At 30.6% G+C, this 23,044-nt stretch overlaps 1 protein-coding gene across 3 annotated transcripts; it reads left to right on the top strand.

Moving 5' to 3' along the window:
* Positions 1–1,216: 1,216 nt before the first annotated feature.
* On the top strand, positions 1,217–18,363 carry LOC113555908 (uncharacterized protein DDB_G0283357). Of its 3 annotated transcripts, none has more exons than XM_026960524.2 (7): positions 1,217–1,663; positions 11,912–12,403; positions 12,484–12,676; positions 12,950–13,019; positions 13,148–13,297; positions 13,973–14,115; positions 14,721–18,363. In XM_026960524.2, exons 1-7 carry the CDS (start codon positions 1,521–1,523, stop codon positions 16,680–16,682), a joined length of 3,153 nt encoding a protein of 1,050 aa, XP_026816325.1. In that variant the 5' UTR covers positions 1,217–1,520; the 3' UTR covers positions 16,683–18,363. The 3 variants fall into 3 exon arrangements, with proteins under 3 accessions (XP_026816325.1, XP_026816327.1, XP_026816326.1); XM_026960526.2 differs by lacking the exon at positions 1,217–1,663 and adding an exon at positions 2,766–2,990; XM_026960525.2 differs by lacking the exon at positions 1,217–1,663 and adding an exon at positions 2,779–2,994.
* Positions 18,364–23,044: the final 4,681 nt, after the last annotated feature.

Here is a 23,044-nt window from a genome sequence, read left to right as displayed (position 1 = left end):
GGGCACCTGTGCGCGGTAGAAACCGCATCTCCGAGACCGGTGACGGCGGTATATTTTTTACGGTAAGCCGGCAACACTGTCGCCTGGCGGCGGATCGCTGGCCGCTGCTGCAGTTGCCGCCGCCGCCGCCGCGTACCATATTGATTATTTTCCAGGTCATATTTCGTCCCGACCAATGAGCTGACATTTTCCCCGACGCTCGCCGTCCGTCACCGCACCACAGACGCCGCCGCCGTACACCGGTGTCGAGCGTGCGCGTACCGAACGCTTGAGCGCGCCGCGAGGCCGTGCGTGCGCGCGCGCGCGAGTGCACCGGCGCGCGGCAGTGTGCGTGTGCGAGCGTTACGGCGACGACGACCGTGTGTTGTTGTAGTGCGCGTTCACGTTTCTCCCCGCTCGCTCGCTCGCTCTCCGCGTGCGTGTGCGCTCCCGTCTCTCGCTACATCCAGTCCCCCGTCAACCGCTCGCTCGCTCGTCTACGCCGAACGTGAGCGCTGCCGGCAGTGGGGGGGGTCGCGCGACGTTTGTGAACGCGCGCGCAGGCACAGCACGTCCGATCTCGGCGGAATTTATCGCGTACTCCTCCGTGGCGGACGCCGATAACGCGTCGTTTTGTTAACAATTTTTTATTATTTTTTTTTTTTCGTACGTTTTTGAAAAACGCGTACGCGCGCACGTAATCAGAATAATAATAAAAAAAATCGTACACACATACGCAGACGCGCTCTCGCAATCGCTACTTAACAACTGCAACTGCAACGATTAAATATAATGCCCGTTCTACGCCGGGTACGTTCGCATCGCACGTCTAGAGCACCTAAACATCTATGATAACAATATTAATAATATTATATCGATAGGTATATTGTGATAGCATATAAAAAAAAAAAAAAAAAAATCAAAAACGATTTCGCACGGGCCACGGCGTTCGTGTTGCGGTATCATAATATTTCGTGCGCCGAAACATAATAATAACATAACATTAAATCGTCTGCGTTCGGTGTGTGCGCCGGCCGAACCGTTTGGGACGCCGGGAAAGCTCTCGCCACGACAAAAAGGCGACGTCCGTTTTTCGACACGGAAAAAACAATAATTTTATCATCGCGAAAAATGCCGTGGCGGCCGGCGCGTACGAACGGCGCCGTTGTGGAAACGCTGCGGCGGCGACGGTCGTAGTGCGTCCGCGTGTGTGCGTGTGCGTGCGTGCGTACGTGTGCCGCGCGTGCGTAGGCAGTGTGCGTGCGTGTGTGTGCGCGCCGCCGTCGGTGTGCGCCCGCGCCAGTGTGTGCGTGTGTGTCGGTGTGTGTGCGTGTCAGTGTGTGTGTGTGTGCGACGGCGGCGTTCGTACGGACGCGACGCGCCTTGGGTGAGAGCCGCTCGCAATAATAATACAGCAATCGTGCGTACCGGATAACGTAATAACAATAACGACGACGACGACGGCGGCGGCGGCAGTGCAGCAGCAGCACCTCCACACGGTCGCCGCGGCAGCAGCAGCAGATTGGAGCGGCTGCTGTTAGATGCAGGTGGCCACTTTGTTCCGCGAGTCGGCTACTCTTCTCGGTGCCGCTATGGAACCCGGTTCGTCGACGGACAGCAATTCGCCCTCTCTGAAGCAACAGCAACAGCAGCAGCAGCAGCAACAACAACAACAACAACAACAGTAAGCGTCGAGCTTTACGGTTTTATTTATTTTTTTAAATTTTTTTTAAATTTATTACTATCTTAATCCGTCGTTTTTCTCACGAAATTACCTGCCTTTTTTTCCGCGTACATTATCACACCTCACGGTCAACCATTATCATTATCATCGTCATCATCATCATTATTTTTATCATCGTCATCGGTTTATTATCATCACACACGCAGTGCCCAGGGGGAGGGGACGACGCCGTCGAGATACGCGTATTATAACAACTCTCTACACGCTAACGCCCCCGCCTGGGGGGAGGTGGTGGACGAGGAGGAGGAGGCGAAGACAAAGACTGGTTACCTACACGGTTTTCCGTTTTTCCGAGCTGATGTTTGCGTGTGTGTGTGTGTCTGTTGGGTAGGGGGATCGAGCACTTGACGGGGGTGTGTGTGTGTGTGTGTGTGAGCATAATGTATATTATGTATGTATGCTGTGGGCTCTCGAGACCGATAGTTGTGCGGTCGTGTCGTCGTCGTCGGTGTTGGCGTGCGTAGTTTGTTTTTTGCCGTTTTTAATAATAATAATAATATAGTATAAATATATTATATGCATATTTTTTTTTCCCACCGGATACGACGGCTCTTCGGCTTGTCGTGTATGCGTGCAAACGGTACGTGTGTGTGCGTGTGTGGACGTGAACGTGTCGTGTGTGTGCAAACTGCAAAGCACACGCGCCAGCCGCCCGATTATACACGGCCGTTTGTCGGTGTGTGAGTGAATGTTTGAGTCGGTGACTAGTGAGTGTGAACGTGTGTGCGTAAAAAATATAACGCGACGACCATTATAATGTACACGGTTACCTACGATTTACCCGCACGCACACGTCGTAATCGGCGACCCACCGAGGCAGGTAGTACTTATACGCATAAATAATAATAATAATAATAATAATATCTCGTACCTGGGCAACGTCATAATAATATTAACGTCGTATACTAACCCGCCGACGTGTAGTATTATAATCACATCGTGAGTACCGTCTAAAACGATGATAATAATAATAATAATATGTAAAATGTTAGTCGAATGGATCGGTCGGGTTGCACTCGGGCGGCCGCTAGCCGGGCGATCGCAGTAATCGGGCGCGCTTGAGCTTTGGGCTTTTTCGGCGACGGTCCCTCGCGAGCACCACTCGGGTCGCGGATTTCGAGCGATCTGTCGCCAATGTCCGTCCGTCGGTCTGGTCGGTTGTCGTTTTATTTCGAGGCGAGCGAAACCGCCGTCCTTGCGGTAGGCTCACCGGCGGCCACCGGTTTCTTACCTACGTGCGAGTAGACGTTGATGTTGCAAAATCTCGGTAGGTACGTTGTTTTATATCTTTTTTTTTTCACCACGGTGTTTGGTAATCATGTAAAAAAAAAGAAACTCGTGTTTCGTTATCAGTATATAATATATAACATTATGTCAGATTGGTGTATCTTATCTTCATAAATAATTATTTATGTATTTCAGCACACCATTCCTACTAAATCGAGTTACCTATACAATGTGTAACAATATTATTATAAATATTGGAAGGCACTTAAATATAATATCAGTGTTTTAATTACTATACCATAGCTATTAGCTGTTATATTATATATATAATACATGTACATACACACTAATACTACCTATTCGTATTATATATCATATTGTCTAGATAATGGTTCACACTTTTTGTCCGTTGAATGGTCAATGTTGTTTTGTGTTGATTAAAGTTTATAAACGCAATAGGCAGGACACTTTTTTAACATTGAACAAAATACAATGATCCGACATTAAATATTAACTTAACAACATTGCATCAATGATTTAGTACCTATTTGTCTAGAACTGTAAAAATAACCCTTCATTTTGGTGCAGGTACTTAAATACTTAATGGAGTATATTAGAAATATGATATACCTTTACCAATAACTGTTTGAGTAACCAAAATAAGTGCTTTAAAGCATTATACTAATAGCATAAAAGTTTTAGATTAAATAATCACAGGTGAAGATTCTTAGTTTCATCTAAACATTACGGCAAATAATGTATCTATACACAAAAAGAATATTACCATGACTCTAAAATACCTTTGATTTTCTGGTTAGTATCACAAATTAACATCCATTGCACATTAGAAAAGCCACATATAGAGTTGAGTTTATATAATAATATTTCGGACACCTAGTCAAATGTAGAGATCAATTTACTATAATTTACCTATGTCTACCTATGTATAATTTAATAATTATTAACTACTCGTATAGTAATGATAATTAGTTTTGATTATTTGAAAATTTTATTAAACTTATTGTTAATAAATAGAAACCTATGTAAGAGTAACCTTGAATTAAAATATTGAAATGGCAGTTCTCTTACTGGCTAAGTTTACAACTATTGTTTTACCTAATTGAAATTGTCTGAGCATATTTTTGGTAAAATATCCTCTTTAATTAGTATATATTAAACAGTTTCATTTTTTAATTAATAGAATCTATATTAATACTGTTTTAGTATTTTAGTTTTGACTTTTGGAGTATAACCCTTAAGTATTCACTTATTCAAAATTATAAAAAAAAAAACTACTTAATTTTCAACTTTTCCTGTGCTTCAAAAATATCTTTAATTATTTATAACTTTTATTTTATTAAGTTTTAGACATCTCTTCAACTACTTATATAAAACAATTACCAAGTACCTAATTATCTCTTAAAAATTTCTATAATTTTAACATTATACCTGCTTTTATTTGATACCATTTTAGAAGTGTAAATAGATTCCATTCATAGTTTATAATTTAATCTACTTTAAATTGAAAATATTTGTTTTGAAAGTAAATATTATATGATTGGTGTTATTGTAAATGTCAACATGTTTATATCTATTTTAATGATGAGTATTAAAATGTAAATCCATTGTAAGGTATTTATTTAAATAACCGATAAGTCTGATATCTTTAGTTCATGGTTGTGAAAGAAAAGTAACTTATTGTATAAATATTTTTTGCTAATCTATAACGGTTTTTTTGTTTTTGTAAGTAGTAAATTAATGAATTGAATGTCTTAATGTTTATCTTTTAATGAAAACATTGCACTGATGTTTAATACATCCATTGAATGATTTATTATAAAATTTTGATAGGTAATAAATTAAACAAACAAAATCTATTATATTATATAGCATTATTAATGCCCTTGTTCTAAAGTAAGTAGGTAGATCATTTAGTATGACAATTATATACAATCTTTTTATTTTTATTACTACAGATGCATAACTCCTTTTATACACTAAAATAATTAAAAATCCATTATTTAAATGACTATTATATATATATTATTAATTATATTGATTATAATTGTTCCAGCTAATATCAATTATCTGCCAAGAAGATAAAATAAACTGATAAGCATAGATTAGGTATTTGTCAAAGTATCATAATTTGTTTTAATTAAATGTCCTATTAATTAATGTAGTTTAATAATGTAATTTTTAAGAGATGTCTATTAACAGCAAAAATGTAAATATTTATGTTGATATTTAATTTGTTTGTTTATTCAATATAATATAATGGTGTTTCTTTTTTATTTTTTTAATGACAAAGTTTAAGCTGAATTTTTTGTTGACCTATTAATGGATGTTTACCATTTATTTTTTTTGGATTTCACTTATTTTGCATAAACTTTATCATATTTTGTTAAATATTTCGTTTAAATAGGTGTTAATAAAAAAAAAGAACAAAAGTTTGTATTACAGACTTTCAACACATTCAGATATAATGTATCTTCATAACAAATTTTAATTCTCAGAACACCTGTACATTTCTTCTAAACTTTATGTTTATCTTATACTCATAAAAATAGATGTTTATTCGATATAACTAATTGAATATTAAATAGATTCCAATTTATATTTGTATCATTTAGTTCTAGTAATTATTTAATTTGTGTTAACAAAATGTATTTTATTATGGTTATTATACCTACTGCAGTTTATTGAATTAAAAAAATTGATTAGTCCTAAATACTTGATACATTTCATTCAATTTAGATGGGTCATATTGATTTAAATGTATCTTTCGTTCTACAATTTATGTGTTAATAAGATTCATTGTTAATAATTAATCACAATTCTTGATTGTATGGTGTTACCCTAAAATCATTACAGTTTTTTTTACTTAATAGCTTTTATTTAAGTAATTACTTATAACTTAATATAAAAATATAAAAATTCTTAAATATTTAAAATAATGATATACATTTTATTTTAAAGAGTTTTAAGTATTTTTAAGGCCAACTTAACCTAATTACAATAAACTAGGTACACAATGGATTAAATTGATTTATGACACAATAATATATTATAAGTACATAAATATACATATTTGACAAAATTAGGCTTAACTAATACAATATTATGTACTTTATCAGTTAAATACTTAAATTTTCTAAAAATATTTGTAAAATTATAACTATTTAAATAAGTAAATTGAATAAATATAAATAAATAATTAATCTACTATAATATTTATATGTGTTTATTATTTATATGTTATTTAAATAGCCATTTTATCATAATCATTACTTATGTAAATATTGATACCTATAATATTTAACTAAGTATTAAATACTCGAGGCTGGCATTGTTAATGATAATTTGAAGCTACTTATGTAAATTAAATAAAAAAAAACATATCAAGTTGAGTAACTAAATATCACTTTTTATTTAGATGTTTTGATAAAGTGAATTACAAGTTCATTGATAAAATATTGTTTATATATGGATTTTATTTTTATTGTACCTAATTGAGACATTGATTAATTCCTTTTGTATATTATATAAAAATCAATTCATTAAGAGTATAAAGTAAAATTAAACACACAGATAGCATAAAAAAGAAAGAATTTTTAAAAACACTATTAAACTAGTTAAGAGTATAGTATGCAAATACATTTTTTAAGTAATTTAAATTAAAAATATATGTAGTCTATGATGTTATTTAAAAATAATTCAATAAGACTTGTTTTTATTATCCATAATATATTGTTAATAATTAAATTGACTCTATTATTATTAAAATAACTAACTAACTACAATGCTTTCAGTTTTCAAAATAGTTTGTAAAGATAAAGTACGTCAAATACTAATCTACTAAAAATAAACATTTTTGCTATAAAAATACTGTTACATAATTTGTTCAAATATTGATTTTATATGCAGTTATTTAAAACTTAATGTTAATTATTATTCATGAAGTAAAAATACATTTACAAATAAAAGTATTATTTAAAAAGTATTTTCATTCATTAACCTCGCCATCAAGTATTTTCAAAATATGCTATATACCTAGACCAATGGAATTTTATTAAATATGATAGATTTATAGATAGCTACTGAATTATTTATGCACGAAAATAGAAAAAGTTTTAGTATTATATTTTGGCGACTATTTAAAAATAGAGTACTTAATTTGCTTTACAGATTTGTCAAAAAAAAAAAAAAAAAAAATAGTCAACATTAAGCGTTTGAATTTATTTACTTTTCGATGTTTGTGTATACGAGGAGTATCTATGTATATACCGAGTGTATGTGTGACTAGAATTCCAAAAACGGGTTCCATAGTTTTTATCTTTCGTTTGTATATTTTATTTTTTAAAACGGGTTGGATCGACTTGTCCGATCGCGGTTATGGTCGGAGGAGGTGGGTAGTAGCGTAATGAATTAATACTAGACTTGTGGTGTAATGTAGCTCCGACTTTCCGTTTTCGAGCCGACTCCGTGCCGAATAAAAATATCTCTACCTATCTGATATGTGAACAATTCTACGTTTTTTAAAAATTCTTATCGCTTTTAATACACAACAGTCAAAATAATATATTATTTTATCATCCACATAATAATCATAATAGTTCCTATTATAATATATTATTATTGCGTTCCTAAAAAATGTTTCGTGCGATCGAATGTGGTGTGCCCGCATCGACCGACACGGTCGTGCGCGTGCGCGTATACACATTGGCCGTGCCGTGGCGCAAGTTGGAGGCTACTACTACGGCGGGCACACACGCACACTAATTATTATCGTTTACACGTCATACGGCTATACGATATCGCCACAACATTAATTTTGTCCGCTTTCGACGCTATTTCTCTCGTCGACGATTCGTTACCGAACGACCAGAGGCCGGCGAATTAAAAAAAAAACGCTTGTAATGTCATTATCTGTTAACAATACGAGAGACGGATAACGTTCTTCGGTCAGTGTTTTATGCTGCTCGTCAGAGGAGACGTCGATAAGAACAAAATATCCCTTCGATTTTCGTCATCGTCGCCTCCTATTATAGGTATACTGTCACAATACGTCCTTTTTACCACCCATTTCAGACGTCGCATAATTATTATTGTGGTTTCGACATGTACTCACTGAGACGTGGTGACCCGTTCTTATACGATATAATAATATTATTATGTATACTTCGTCGCATCGCTATGTACATAATTTATCATTATTATTATTATTATTATGTCATCTTCGCTTGGAGAATAATAATATCTTCATTACCTTCCGTTTTGTTTAACCGTGTTCCCTCTTTCCACTTTCATCTCTCTCGTCGTTATCTGTACAGAAAGGCTTAACCTAATGTATATATTATTTTTGTTGTTGTTGCTGTTGTTGCTGCTACTGTTGTTATTGTTGTTATACCGTGTCCCTTTAAAGATTTTATGCTGCAGCAGTAATAATGTGTTAGCCCGTCGAGCGATTTGAAAAATCGATTAGTTACAAAAATGATAGTAACGAATTCGGTATAGAACGCGCACGTGTGTGTGTGTGTGTGTGTGTGTGTGTGAGTGTGTGCGGCTCTAATAATAAGAATAATAAGTTGACGATGCTATAATATTCTTTACGCGTGACGACGGGGTTTTTGGGTGTGTGCAAAATGTCAGCGTCTCTTTTGTCGACGACGAAACGCGAAATGCTTGTACAGGATGTGCGTATGTCCCTCGGTGTTCCGGATTTTCAAGTGGCGGGGACTATGGAAACTCCATCACCCCGCCACCGAAAAGAGCTCCCGGACGCCGTAGGATACCACCATCATATACACACAGCTTTCAAAAAAAAAAAAAAAATTAATCAATAAACTTCCTCGATTATACACCACCACTACCACCACCCCCATCACTACAACTACTCACTAGCAGGGATGATTTAAACTACACATTCGCGATACACGCATGTATTGCGTTTTCTGTTTATAATAAAAATACATTGTAAAAAATATATTTCGTCATTGTGTCGTCTGTCTGATGTAATTGAGCCGATCGGCTTGTACCGATTATACACTTACATTAAATGTTTGAAAAAAAAAACGATTTATGTATGTCCATAAAATCACTCGGCCTTAATTATTTTCGATATTAGGTATATCAATTAATAAATCTGTACTTACTTCGTTTTTTTATTCTATTAAATTGTATATAAAATATGGATATAGTCCCTAGCTCATAACGATTGTAAAATATTTTTACCTCTATATGACCATTACTACTATTATACTATACTTATACAACTTATATATAATAGAAACAATATTTAATATTGTGTTGATTTTATATATTATGTATACCTACGCAGGTACGAGTTTTAATCGCTTCAAAATATTCGCTGTCAATGACTGTCTATTAGATATTAAGAATTTTTAGTACTGAAAACTTATTTTATTTAACTATCAACTACATATACAGGGCGAGGGTTATTATTCGGGTTTGTTATCAAATTACTGATGTTTTAATTGTACATCATATTTTTTTTATGAATATTGAGTTCACTCTTAATTGCTATTGTTATATTTAAAAACCTAAACAAGTTTATTCTGGTGAGTAGTTTACTTACAGTGGATATTAATAATAAGAAAACGTGGTGTGTAAAACAATTTGAGGTACTTTATAGTTTATACATCTATATATAGGTGCGTTTAAAAAACTTTTTCACTTTGAAAACTTTAGTTGCAACACGGTGTACCAATAAAACTCTTTACAATATTTCTAACGGCTGTTTCAGTTTGACGTATAAATGTGTATATCGTGTGTCTGTGTAGTATCGTAGTAAACAGTCGACACGATTGTGTGTATTCGTTATCAAATATCATAAAATTATTTTTATTTCCATCGCCGGACAACGAAATATGCACAACTAAATATTCCGCTTTGTGTGTGCACTGTTAGGAATGCACACAAGTAAATTTTTTTTTTTGAAAAAACCCCATCCCCGCTAAATAATAAGTTCAACGACCATTAATCCCCGGTGGCGTTCAGTTCTCTACAACCTCTGTTCCTGCAACCCTGTGCACGTATCCTGACCAGGTTGCCTGTTGTGTTGGCCGGAATCATAAATCAATACACCCTGCCGCGTGCGCCGCCGCCGCCACCCAGTTCGCTAATCTCCCTCTTTCTTATTCCCCCCCTCCCACAGACCCGCCAACCACACGACCCATCATATACCCGACACCGCCCCTCCTCTCATCACTTCAACACAGCTCTTCCCCTCATCTCTTAACCACTCCCACCATCATACGGACGTCCTGTACATCCGTGTGCGCAAAACTCTAACTCGTTTAACATGGGAACCGGTACCGAACTTTTGATCAAACGATACCTACCCGACCGGACAGTACTAGTGCGATATAATATCGCTGTCGGGTCGTTTAGTCGAGAATTGATTTGCTGACGATATTTTATCGATTTGGTAATAAGTCGCGAGTGTGAAAAAGAAAATAATGTTTTTACGTTGGGGCGTAATTCGTGTGCAGCGGTGAAGTCGGTCGGGTACCTACACGGCCTACGCCGTAACTTCTGCGTATTATTACCATAGAAAATGATATAGTCGATCCCGTACAACGTGTGTGTCAATATAAAAGGAAAACCACGGATAGGGACATCGGCCTACTATTGTACAGAAACCCTATCACTATACGTACACCAGCAATAATGTATGTTTGGAATTTGAATCGTTCGTTATCCCACTCGATTCAAAGAATATTGTTTTACAATAATATGTGATCAATATTAATCCGCTCAATTTGATGCGACTTTACGTGTCTTAAGATTATCCATCAAATATTTAATGTGAAATACTGAAACAAACAAAAATAGGTACCATTTTTTCCCCATGACCTATAACGTGAAAGTTATCAATCGACGTGTGAACGGAAAGTTATCATTCTGCTGCAATACTACTGCTGGGGTAGAGTCCATTCCATAATGTTATATAATCGACCGTGGGTATGAACTTTTGAATAAAAAAACTACTTAATGCGCGTGTTTATGATAATCGTTGTTAGGTACGTTCTCTGGGCGTCTGAGTAATACGACGCATATTATTACGCGTTCCTCTGTCAAAATGTTCTCGGAAATAATATAACACACGGTCAACACCTACCTACCCGCAATAATGTGTTCAATTCTTGTTTTCAAACCGACCGTATTTCTTCGTCTTATTATTTATTCAACGAGTTAATATTTAATTCGTCCCTTTTTAATGTCGAAATTCCGTTCGTAATACATATATTCTGATTGTATTGACAATATCTAAGATATAAAATAACAAAATATTGAATTCAATACGAATGTATCTTATTGTTAGTTATTTCCGTTATATGCTATTACATAACATTATTAGAGTGTAGGTATGTAGTTTTAACTTTTATTTCTTAGGTTAAACTCAGTTCATGATTTTCTCGATGTATTAAAACTATTTCTAAGTATACAAAATAATTGGACACTTGTGTTTATAACTGAATCTTTATAGTAGGTGATTGCATATTATGTAATAAGTCATATTGTGAATTTAAATTTAAAAAAATACTACAACAATTTCGTTATTTTTTATGATTTGAATTTTTGTAAATAACAAATTTGTTTCTTATCGAAAAAATTAGAGTTTTCCATGGTTAATAATTTAACATATTTCATTGTTAATAAACTTTTAATCACATTTTAGTATTCTTAATAACTATTTTATGTTTAATTTTTTTTTTAAAAAACTAGTAGAATTTATATCAAATAACTAATTCCTATTCAGAGCTATTTTTTGGTGTTATGATTTACCACTAAACTTAAATTAAAAATAATCGCATAAATTCAACACACTCATTCTAATGACTTACTTGATTTTTACAATCAATTCATTTTTATATCTTATCTATTCATAATAGACTGATGAATGTAATTAATTGGTTGATTTTAAAATATGTGCAGGTCTAACAATTATGGTAATTGTGATGTTGTTAACAATGGACCTCAGCCAGCGTCTTCTGTAAAACAAGAATCTGCATGTGCGGATGATGGATATGAAACAAGTGGCGGTGGTACCGATGCCGAACAAGCTGCAGCAAAACATTCCGCCGCAGTAGCCGTTGCAGCAGCTACTGCTGCAGCTGCAGCCGCAGCAGCCCAGCATCATAATAATATTATGAATCAGTTACCTCCAATGCATCATCATCAACAACAACATATGAATACACACATGCATCCACATCATCATGGTCATCCTCATCATCATCATCAAATGAACAATATGCAACAACACCAAATTAAGTATGAGATGCCTGATGATCCATATAGTTTTGTTGATGAAGAAATGCAGCATCATGGCCAACAAAACTTGCAATACACTGAAGAAATGATTTTACAACACATGCCAAAGAAACGAGGCAGGAAGAAAAAATTTAAACCTGAGGATCAGATGAGGTAAACTAATCTATGATATGTATTTATATTATTTTTTGTCATTATCAAATGTATATTTATAACACATAATTTATGTTTAGTTTGCAATGCTTAAACCCTGATCAAGCATTTGGGTTAATGCAACATATGTTGCCAAAAGATAAATTATTGACAAATCCTTCCAAGGTTTACAAGGAAAGAAAAAAACATGACCGTTTTAATGGCATGCCTGAAGAAGAGGTATCAAAGCGCACTTTACCTGACCATCTAACTAATAATTTGGATATTGTGATTGTGAGTATAGTATATTATGATTGTTTTTACTTAATGTATTCAATTTTGTGATAAGATATACCTAGTTTTTCATATTGTTATTAGATTATCAAAAATTGTGTATGTATATATTATTATTATTATTATTATTATCATCATGTCTTTTTACATTTAAAGTCATTCTACTGTTATTTGTTTTATAGAATTTAAGAATATTTAATAACTTTTTTTTATGTAAGAATAAAATATAATATAAAGTTAATTACTTAATTAAACTTGCACTTTTTTTTTTAGATTGGTATCAATCCTGGTTTATTTGCTGCTTATAAAGGTCATCATTATGCAGGTCCTGGAAATCATTTCTGTTAGTAAATACATATTATTCTAAACAAGTTAAATTTTTTACACAATCCACTATGGATAGTGTTTTTAATTTATTGACATTTTTGTATACTATAACAATTATTAACTTATTTTATTTTACATTTGTAGGGAAATGTTTATACCTATCTGGTCTTACACCAGAACCTATGACTGCTGATGATGATTATAAACTACTTCAAAATGGTATAGGTTTTACCAATATGGTGGAACGAGCTACAAAGGGTAGTGCTGATCTCACAAGAAAAGAAATTAAAGAAGGTTTGTTTTCTTTATCTATTTAAATGCGTAAATTTTATATTTTGAAAGATATTAATAAATATTATACGTTGCATTTTAATACCATATAATATTATCTCAATTAACATACTATATATTCTACTGTTTTTTTTTTTTATTTATTAGAAATATAACACCTTATGCTTATATATTTTCTAATTGCCAGTAACTAAATTATACTTACATAAGTATCTCTTGAAAATAATACAGATTGATTTAAAATCAATTAATCACTTGATTATTTTTACTATTTTATTCTAACTGTTTATCTTTTAATTCCTTTAATATATTAAAATATATATATATATATATTCATGTTCATAAAATCATACAGATTAGAAATATTATTTGTTATAAAGTTAACAACAAACTTCATTATATTTTTCCAAAATTAGATAAATACCTATCTCGACAAATTTCATTGCTAAGAAGATAAAATGTAAAAATATTCCATTTAATGTGACAGCATGCTAAAACAACTTTTTTACTTCATTAATATTATGTACATTAATCCAAAATTGTTTATTTTACTAAACAATTTTTTTGTGTACCTATAGTTCTATCTACTTCTTCAGCAATACACAGTAGAAACTAAACAAGAATTAAAATATTTTTTGATTAAAATTAATAACTATAGTTTTTATTTTTTCACTATAGGAAGTCAAATTCTCCTTGAAAAACTACAACGATTTAAACCAAAAATTGCAGTATTTAATGGAAAACTTATTTTTGAAGTGTTTTCCGGGAAAAAAGATTTTACATTTGGTCGTCAACCAGAACTTGTAGATGGAACAAATACGGTAAACTTTTAATTTATTATTAATAATTAATTTTCATATTATAACTGCTAATTTTATTTTGAATGTATTTTTTTTAAGTAATAGGTTTATAATTTATTTTCTTGAATTAATTAATGTTTAATTCATTAAGTTATGTTAGCTCAAGGATCCTTCTATCTTTCTAATTATGCCATGATGTTTAACTAAAATATTATTTTGCAGTACCTCAATCATAATTTTGACAAAATTAATTTTAAACTAGTGTTCAAAAATAATCAAACAAATAAATACTTTTTATTTCAGTAACTTTGCATGTCGCCATCATCAGTACTGGACATAGATATTAGCATTGGTGATGTCCACATTGTTATTGTATTATGTACTAAGTTTTTTAGTAAACCATATTGTATTGTGGATAAGGTCCTAATTGTTTCATTTCATAGGTAAAACAAATCATTAAAATAATTTTTACCAATACTTCACAAAAACATATTTACATTTACACAACTATGGAGATTGTAATTGTATTTATGGAAGTAAACTTAAATAATTAAAATGTTTTAGTATTTTATGTCTAATATTTTCTTGTCATACATCAATTAATTCATTTTTTTCCATTTTTATAGTATATGTGGGTAATGCCATCATCTAGTGCCCGTTGTGCACAGTTACCACGTGCAGCTGATAAAGTACCATTTTATGCTGCATTAAAGAAGTTTCGAGATTATTTAAATGGTCTGGTGGCCGAAATTGATGATAGTGAAGTGGTATTCTCATTTACTAAACTAAAAAATTATTATGAGCCAGATATCAAAGAAGAACCTAAAGATGAAGTGCCATCTGTGTATTTCAATAATTATAATTCTGTAGTTGAAAACCAAGACACAATAGAAAATATTTCTGATATTAAGGATGAACCACCTGTGGTGCAAAAGAAGAAACGAGGGCGACCAAAGAAAATTAAAAATAAAGATGGAGCACCTGAAGAAGTGAAAGTTAAGCGTCCTAAACCTCAGGTAGTGGATGAACGAGAAGGAATGCCTAAAAAGAAAAGAGGCAGACCGAAAAAAATTAAGCCTGATCCAAATCAGTTACCACCAACAAATAATGTTGTTCCACCAGTTTTATCTTGTGAACACAGTAACCCATCAACACAATTATCAAATTGTTTCTCTCCACCAATTCAGTCTCCAATGAACTTGTCACAGTTATATGGAGGAAATAATGTTATAAATAATATATACAACAACCAAAGCTCTTCACATTCACCTATATCTAACAGTGGTGGTGGTGGTGGCGGTGGTGGTGGTAGTGGCGGTGGTGGAGGCAGCAGTGGTGGAAACAACAACCCTAATTTCCACCATCATCGCTCGCCAATTCAATCGCAACAACATAGGTATTCTCAATCACCACAAGCTCCATCCTTCACACATTCTGATTTGTCTTCAGAAATCAGTGCAGCTATCTCTTCAGAACATAATTTAGGATCACGATCTCCAGCCTCGCCCAGTTTGGGTCCACCTGATTTTGAGCCACCAGCTAGCCTGCTGGCTGAAGATAATAGTCCTCACAGTAGTCAACATAGTGGCGGGGTAACCAAAGAAGATCTTATTGGAGTTGACCAACATTCTAGACCATCACAAATGGAATGTCAGTTTAATAATTCTGTCGGTGGGCCTCAGCAACCACAAAAAACTAATACAAAGATGGATATGCATCATTATCCTCAATCACATGGATATGATGAATATTCAGGAAATGTAGAGTCTGTAGCAGGATCTCCGGCCTATCCTCCTGCAGAATCTCCAGTATATCCTCCACCACCAACTGGATATCCACAACAACAACAACAACAGCAGCAGCAACAGCAGCAACAACAACAACAACAACAACAACATCCACATCAACAAAAGTTAACAAATAATCAAGATGTTACTGCAAAAAGCTTATCAGGCTTAGAATCTTTGGTTGAACAAATTCCTAACATGAACGATAGTGATGTACAGCATAGTGGACATCATCATCATCACCATCAGTATATGGATGAATCAAATTCAGGCTACATGCCTAATGACTACTCATGTTCTCCCTCATTAAATTATTCTTATTCGTCATCGCCTTGTCCACCCCAAGGAAATATGAACAACTTTTCAGTAAGTTCATTAACAAATGGGGCAAATCATCATCATCAACAAGCATCAATGTCTCAACCGTCAACATTCTCTGTTAGCAACCTTACATCTTCATCGTACCCACCGCCACCGCCTACAATAAATTATAATCATCATCATTCTGGTGGTGTTATGATGGACATGGATAGACTACAACAGCAGTACCAACAACCATACAACAATCAATATGCCAGCTCAATGCAATTTAATGGGGGATTAGGACCCCCTGGAAATGGTTATTCACATAACACACATAACATACATATGCCAACTCCAAATTTCCCTTATCCCCCTCAAAACTCCATGTCGTATGGTAATAACAATAGTGGTAATGGAGTTTCACCTTATATCCAATCAAGTGGTGGGTATTTGTCAGTAAACCGAATGGATATTGGATATGGTGGTGGTAACTATTAAACTCGCGGAAACGCTGTAAAAAGACTGCGATATTTTCTCTGATATTTTTTCAACCATCGCATTGTATTAATCTCTTTTATCAATTGTTTATAATAATATTATTTGTAAATATTATAATACTTGGTTATAAATTCAGGGAACGGTTCATTGACGACTTGTATGCAACTATGAGAATAGTTTGAGTTATTTTCTCTCATGATATTTATCTTTTATCAATCATATTACTTTTTTTTCATATCCTGGATTCGATTTAATAAAATGTAAATACTCTTAGTTTACTTAAACATTTTTATTTAATAAATTTGAGTAAAATAATACGCCGAAGTTACCACAGAGTATTAAATTTACTAACTTCGTATACAATGGCACATTAGATCTTATAATAAATTATATTTTTCTCTTATTATTATGAAAATTCTACCTTTAAAAAAAAATCTATTAATAAAACTATTCTCTATTTGTTCGGCGATATCGTAATTTTGCGATTTTAACTCGAATTTGTTCAATGTCATCTTTTTGCTCAACCAATATTATTGTTATATTATTAGAGTAATACAATATTTTCACGTTACCAATATTTATCCTCCTAAGTATTTTTTGTTTTCGTGTACATTGGTATTTTATTTGTTCAAATGGTTCGTGGGTTCCTATCAGTTGATTTATGATGTGTCCAAAAGTATTGTGATTATTATATACATTTTGACTGGGTTTGTGCAATTAAATCAGTTACCTCCGGTTCATATAGATTATATTGGTCCAAGAACCGCCAAATTCATGATAATATATATATAAATAATAAAATGTTATAGGGATAGAATATATCAAATTGATAAATTTGACTTAGATTGGACATTCCAAAAAAAAAAAAAAAAATGGAACTTTTGAAGTTGATAAATGTATGTAATAAATCATAATAAAAATTTGATACAACAATCACTGTGTTTCACAACTGTTTCACTTTTAAATAATTTTATAATGTACAAGAATTATTTTATTTCAAAACAATGGTTTTACCCCCCCAGCAATCCAATTTCATCTGATAATATTATTGCGAAAATCTAAAATGATCACACTTTATTGTAATTATTAACTTAGGAAAATAACAACTTCTAAGATCTATATTTAATTAATAAGTATAATGCTCTATATTCGCATTCTGAAACTGCATAGATCATTTATGTCAGTTATTATTTATTTAACACTTTTTCATTCGATTTCTATGTTTTAGTTTACACCATTAGTAGAATTTTAAGTGTATATTATAAAATAAAAATTAATTAATAACATAAGATGAGCAAATATAATAGCATAGTAAGAGTATTATATATACCATCTGTAATGAGAAGACATTTTGCTTATTGAATGAACATAATTTGATTTTAAATGTGCTAAAATGAAAAATAATACCCATTTTTCTATTGAATTTTTAAAGATTTTGTTAAAATATAGTGTTTGTATTTAAAACCAATTAATTAATAACTTCTAAAAAAATGTCTGTTTAAATGAGAGTATGATGCATGAGTGTATATAGGGGGCTTTGGGGACTTAACCACCGCACTGTGGGAATCTTAGCCCCCCTCCCCCCAGAATTTTTATCCATTTAAATTAAAAATCACAAATTTTAAAAAATTTGATTTTACAAATCGATTGATAAAAAAAAAAAAAAAATCAATCACATTTTCAGTTCTATTTATCTAATTATTAATAAATAAATATTTTTTTTCTTTGTTTTCATATAATATATAAAATCTTCATTAGAAATAAATGTTTGAAAAATAAAATTAAAATTGTTAAACTATATTAATGTGTCAAATTTATTGAAGGATAAAAAATATTCAATGTACATTTATATTAATATCAAAATGAAACTTCTCTAATCTCTATTCATTTATTATTTTCTCCTTTACCATTTTGCGAAAATAACAAAACAATCCCCATTATATTCTTTCTTTGTTCTTTGTTATACCTATATAATATATACATACTTTCTATATATATATATAATATTTGTATTTGATTATTTAAAGAAACATTTATGAGAGTAGACTTGATATTATAATTTGCTTTGTAGTAAAATTATATTTAATTTGTTTTTATTATTATGATTATTATTATTATACCAATTATTTCAATAGCACTTAAAATATGTTACAATTATTTTTTGTTTGTTTTTTAATAATTATTGAATTTTAATTTTACAATTTTATGAATATATGATCCCTATAAATTTCTTTTGTTGAATTTTATGTTTGATACGTAATAACAATGCATTATACCATCTATAATACAATTCCTATATACATTATTTAAAATGAATAATACATATTTATATATAATTATTTTACCCAGTTCTCTTTCGACTTTCATAGAAGTAATTTAATATGTGTACTGTAATATTATTCTCTGTAACATGGTTAATAATATTATAGTACCTTATATAAAATCTGTAAGACATATTTTAAGCTTAGAACAAAACGTGCCAAAGGATAACACACAAATTGTATACAACTAATATTATGATGTGATTTGGCTCAATTTCGTTCCTTATTTTTATCTTGTGTGCGCGTGTAATTGGCCAATGTTTTAGGGTTCATTAGATTGTCTTATTTTGTTATTGTTTTTTGACTTGCGTACCCATAGTATTTTTTTTTCAAACTTTGTTAGTGTTAATTCATCCGATGTATTATTTCAATAGTTATGTTGTTAAAATTGTTTTTTTTTTTTTCAAATGTTTGTTACTCAACATTTTAGCTATTTTTTTGTGTAAAATTATAACTTATGGGGACTAAAATGGCTAACTATTCATCATTAAATAACACATAACTTATGCGAAAATCCAAAATTATTACACACAACTAACATATCTTTTTGTTACAAAAAATCACTTCCGACATTTTTGTTTTTATGAATACAGATATAATAAAGATCATATAACACAATTGCACTAAATAAAATAAAATAAATTATAACTTAGATCGATTTTATTTATTTGTAGCTGTATACATAAAAATAAATTGACTGATTTTTAATCAGAATTTCATGATTATAAATATTCGTTTTTTTATCATATATAGTTTTAATTTCTATACGTAGTCGTTTTCTATGTTTTAAATGAATAAATAAAACATCTATGATTCATGTAGCAAAAAACAATGCTTTCTTTAAAATAATTAAATTATTTATCTATTAAATAAATAAAGTAAGATCAAATTATACATTTCATTCATTTTTTCATATTTATACTAATGTTATATATTTATGAAATTCAAATAAAAATTAAAGATTAATAATATAGACAAAAAAAACTTGAGAAATAATCACTGTGAAACACTGAATATACTCCTACTTTAAATCTCATTTTTATTTTATTCTTTTAAGATGTATGTACAACGTTTCATTTCAAAATAAGTATGTGTTTAATACTATTATAAATATATATTTTTCACATTGTAACTATTATCCATACTCAATTTTGTTTAAGTTTAGATATTAATGTAATTATTTTAATTTTAATAATTTCATCTGATTTAACACTAAATTCATATAACACATTTAGAACAGATATCCCCTTTTATTACTTAATAAAAGTGTTAATGTCCAGTTACAAATATGTATCGCTCGTGGAATTATGAACTCAAAATTAACCATAATTACCTGATATTATGGTTTAACAATCTCCTAATATATATGCATACAATTGTTTATAATTTTGTGTATATTATTAATCTTATAAACAAAAATCAGTAAAATAAAAATACAATAAATTGTATTGTTATAATATGCTGTTTATAGCATAGTATAACAATAATTTTAGTATTTTATTATTGCATCAAGCCGACATTTTTGATTCCAAGACTTAACTAACTTTTGACTAAAAAGAAAAATGTACATTGTGTATGATATATAAACGAAACAAGGTGCATTTTGAATTTTTATTTCTTTTTTAGAAATGTATCCTAGTATTAAACTGTGAATATTTTTCTGATTATTTATTTGTTAATAGTTGAATAGCCAGAAGGAGCTATGTATTGCCTTGGGTCTATTATAATGTATGATATAATTTAATAAAATAATATCGTTTTAGTCTTATTGTTTTATCCGTGGAGTTGAATTGAAAATTTAAATGCATAAAGCTGTGTAATTATCATATTTATCATATTATTATTTTAAATATATGAAACGTCACATTCAGGAAATTGATTAAATTATGTGTATATAATACTTGTATCTATGTTTTTTAATTAATAAAACTATTTGTATTTATATTTACGTCAGGATAATATTATTGTTTTGATATATATTATAATTATAATAATAATTATTATTACTTATTATATTTAATTATTTACTATCCATAAACAATAATTGTAAAATGTCTTTGAAAAATGTTATAATGCAATAAAAATTGAAAACAGTGAAAAAAAAGTCAAATAAATAAGTAATCTATACAAACAACATTTAAATATTTAAATTAACCTAGAGCTAACTATCTAAAAAGTTACTTTTAAAGTAACATTCTAACTGAACTCATATTTGGTACTTAACATAAATTAAAACTTAACACATCAAAAAATGAAAAATAATTTAATATTATTATTCATTTTTTTTTTTTTTTTTTTTTTGTTATTAAAAATAATCACCGATAAATTGTATTATTGACCACTCCCACATAGTTTAACTCAGATTATTGAATAATTGAAATAATTAAGTTATGATGTACCTATTATTATTTAAGATTTTCATTGATAATACTAGTATGTCTTGAAAGAAATATAATATTTTAACAGAAATATAAATATTTGGTCATGACATCATGGTTGTATATCTTATATCTAAAGAATTATATTAAAAAAAAAACTCAGGTGATAATGGTATTTGCCAATTTGTATTATTATTATTATTATTATTATTATTATACCCAATACATACATAGGTGATAGTATAGTTTATAATTATTTCTGTATTATTGCTTAATAGAAGTCATTGAGTATAATATATTCATAATAATACAAGAAGAATAAAGAAAATGTTTTAAATTTGTATGTTAAGTAGATCAAAATAAACATTTATGTTATTAATCAGCATTTAAAAAAAAAGTATGATAAAAAAGCTATCCAATTGTATAATAATATATTTTTTTAATTTTAACCAAGAAAAGTATTCATTTTTAGAAATCATACAAATTGTGAGTATTATATTGTGTGTATATTGTTCCATATTTCAAATATTGTGTATTTATAACTGTAAATTTAAAATAACTTGATACCATTCATTCCTGCAAGAAGTAATAAATACAAAATAATGTAAGATGAAATGAAACATAGTTGAACAAAAACATGTTTGTATTTTAACTTAAACAAGATTTTTCTTTATTTAAAATCACTTAACCATTGTTAATGAATCTGTCCAATCTAACAGTTTACCTGCATTAATTTGTCAAGCAATATCATTTTATACCGTTTTGAGAGGACTGGAAATAGTGACTACTAATTACTATTAAAGTACGTACGTACTATAATATAATATTATTATATTCATTATAAACTTGTGTCTTATGCTTACAGAGTTGAGAGTACAGACATATAGCTACCGATTAAAAATATATCATTCACAAAAGTGGACATTTACTGTTTACTTTTATTTAATTGTACTGTACACAAATAATTTTAAATGAAAAATAAAAAAATTAATAATTAATAAGTTGATACAAATATGTATTTTCCTAATGTAACCTAACTATAGGTACAACTCTTAGCACATACCTACATAAGAAAAAAATGATGTCGAGTGAGAGAGATTAATAAAGTAATTCATGACAATTAAGTTGAATTAGTAAACAAATTTTTATACCTTTACTAATAATAAATTTAATATTACTAAAGCAGTATAGCTATAATATAATATCTACCAACTTAAAACTTGTTCAAATGTGTTCAATGTTATAATTTAAGTCTTACCGGATTCTTCTACTGCCATTACTTATTGTTCTTAATGACAACCCATTTGTTCAACATTTTAGTATCTCTCATTCTTTCTGCACCAACTTACCGCAAAATTACAAGCTAGACAAATATTATAATGTCTCAATAAAATAAGTATCTAATAATGTCTAATAAATATCGTCTACTTAAAATTGTTTGTCCATCTAAAGATGAGGCCGTAAGCCCGTAACTTTATCGTTTCTGAGTTTGTTACAACCAGGAAGAACCAAGAACGAAAAGTTTAATTAGGTACCTATACTTTTTTCTACGAACCGACGAAAACCGTATATTAATAATTAATAATATTAGTAATATAGATTATCATTATAGACCATATAATTATTAGGCATCATATTTATTATTTATTAAGTATTAAGTATA

Source organism: Rhopalosiphum maidis, chromosome 3 (genome assembly GCF_003676215.2).
Source record: "Rhopalosiphum maidis isolate BTI-1 chromosome 3, ASM367621v3, whole genome shotgun sequence".
Lineage (NCBI taxonomy): Eukaryota > Metazoa > Arthropoda > Insecta > Hemiptera > Aphididae > Rhopalosiphum > Rhopalosiphum maidis.
Note: the sequence above shows the minus strand (reverse complement) of the source record. Positions and strands in the feature narration are given on the sequence as shown.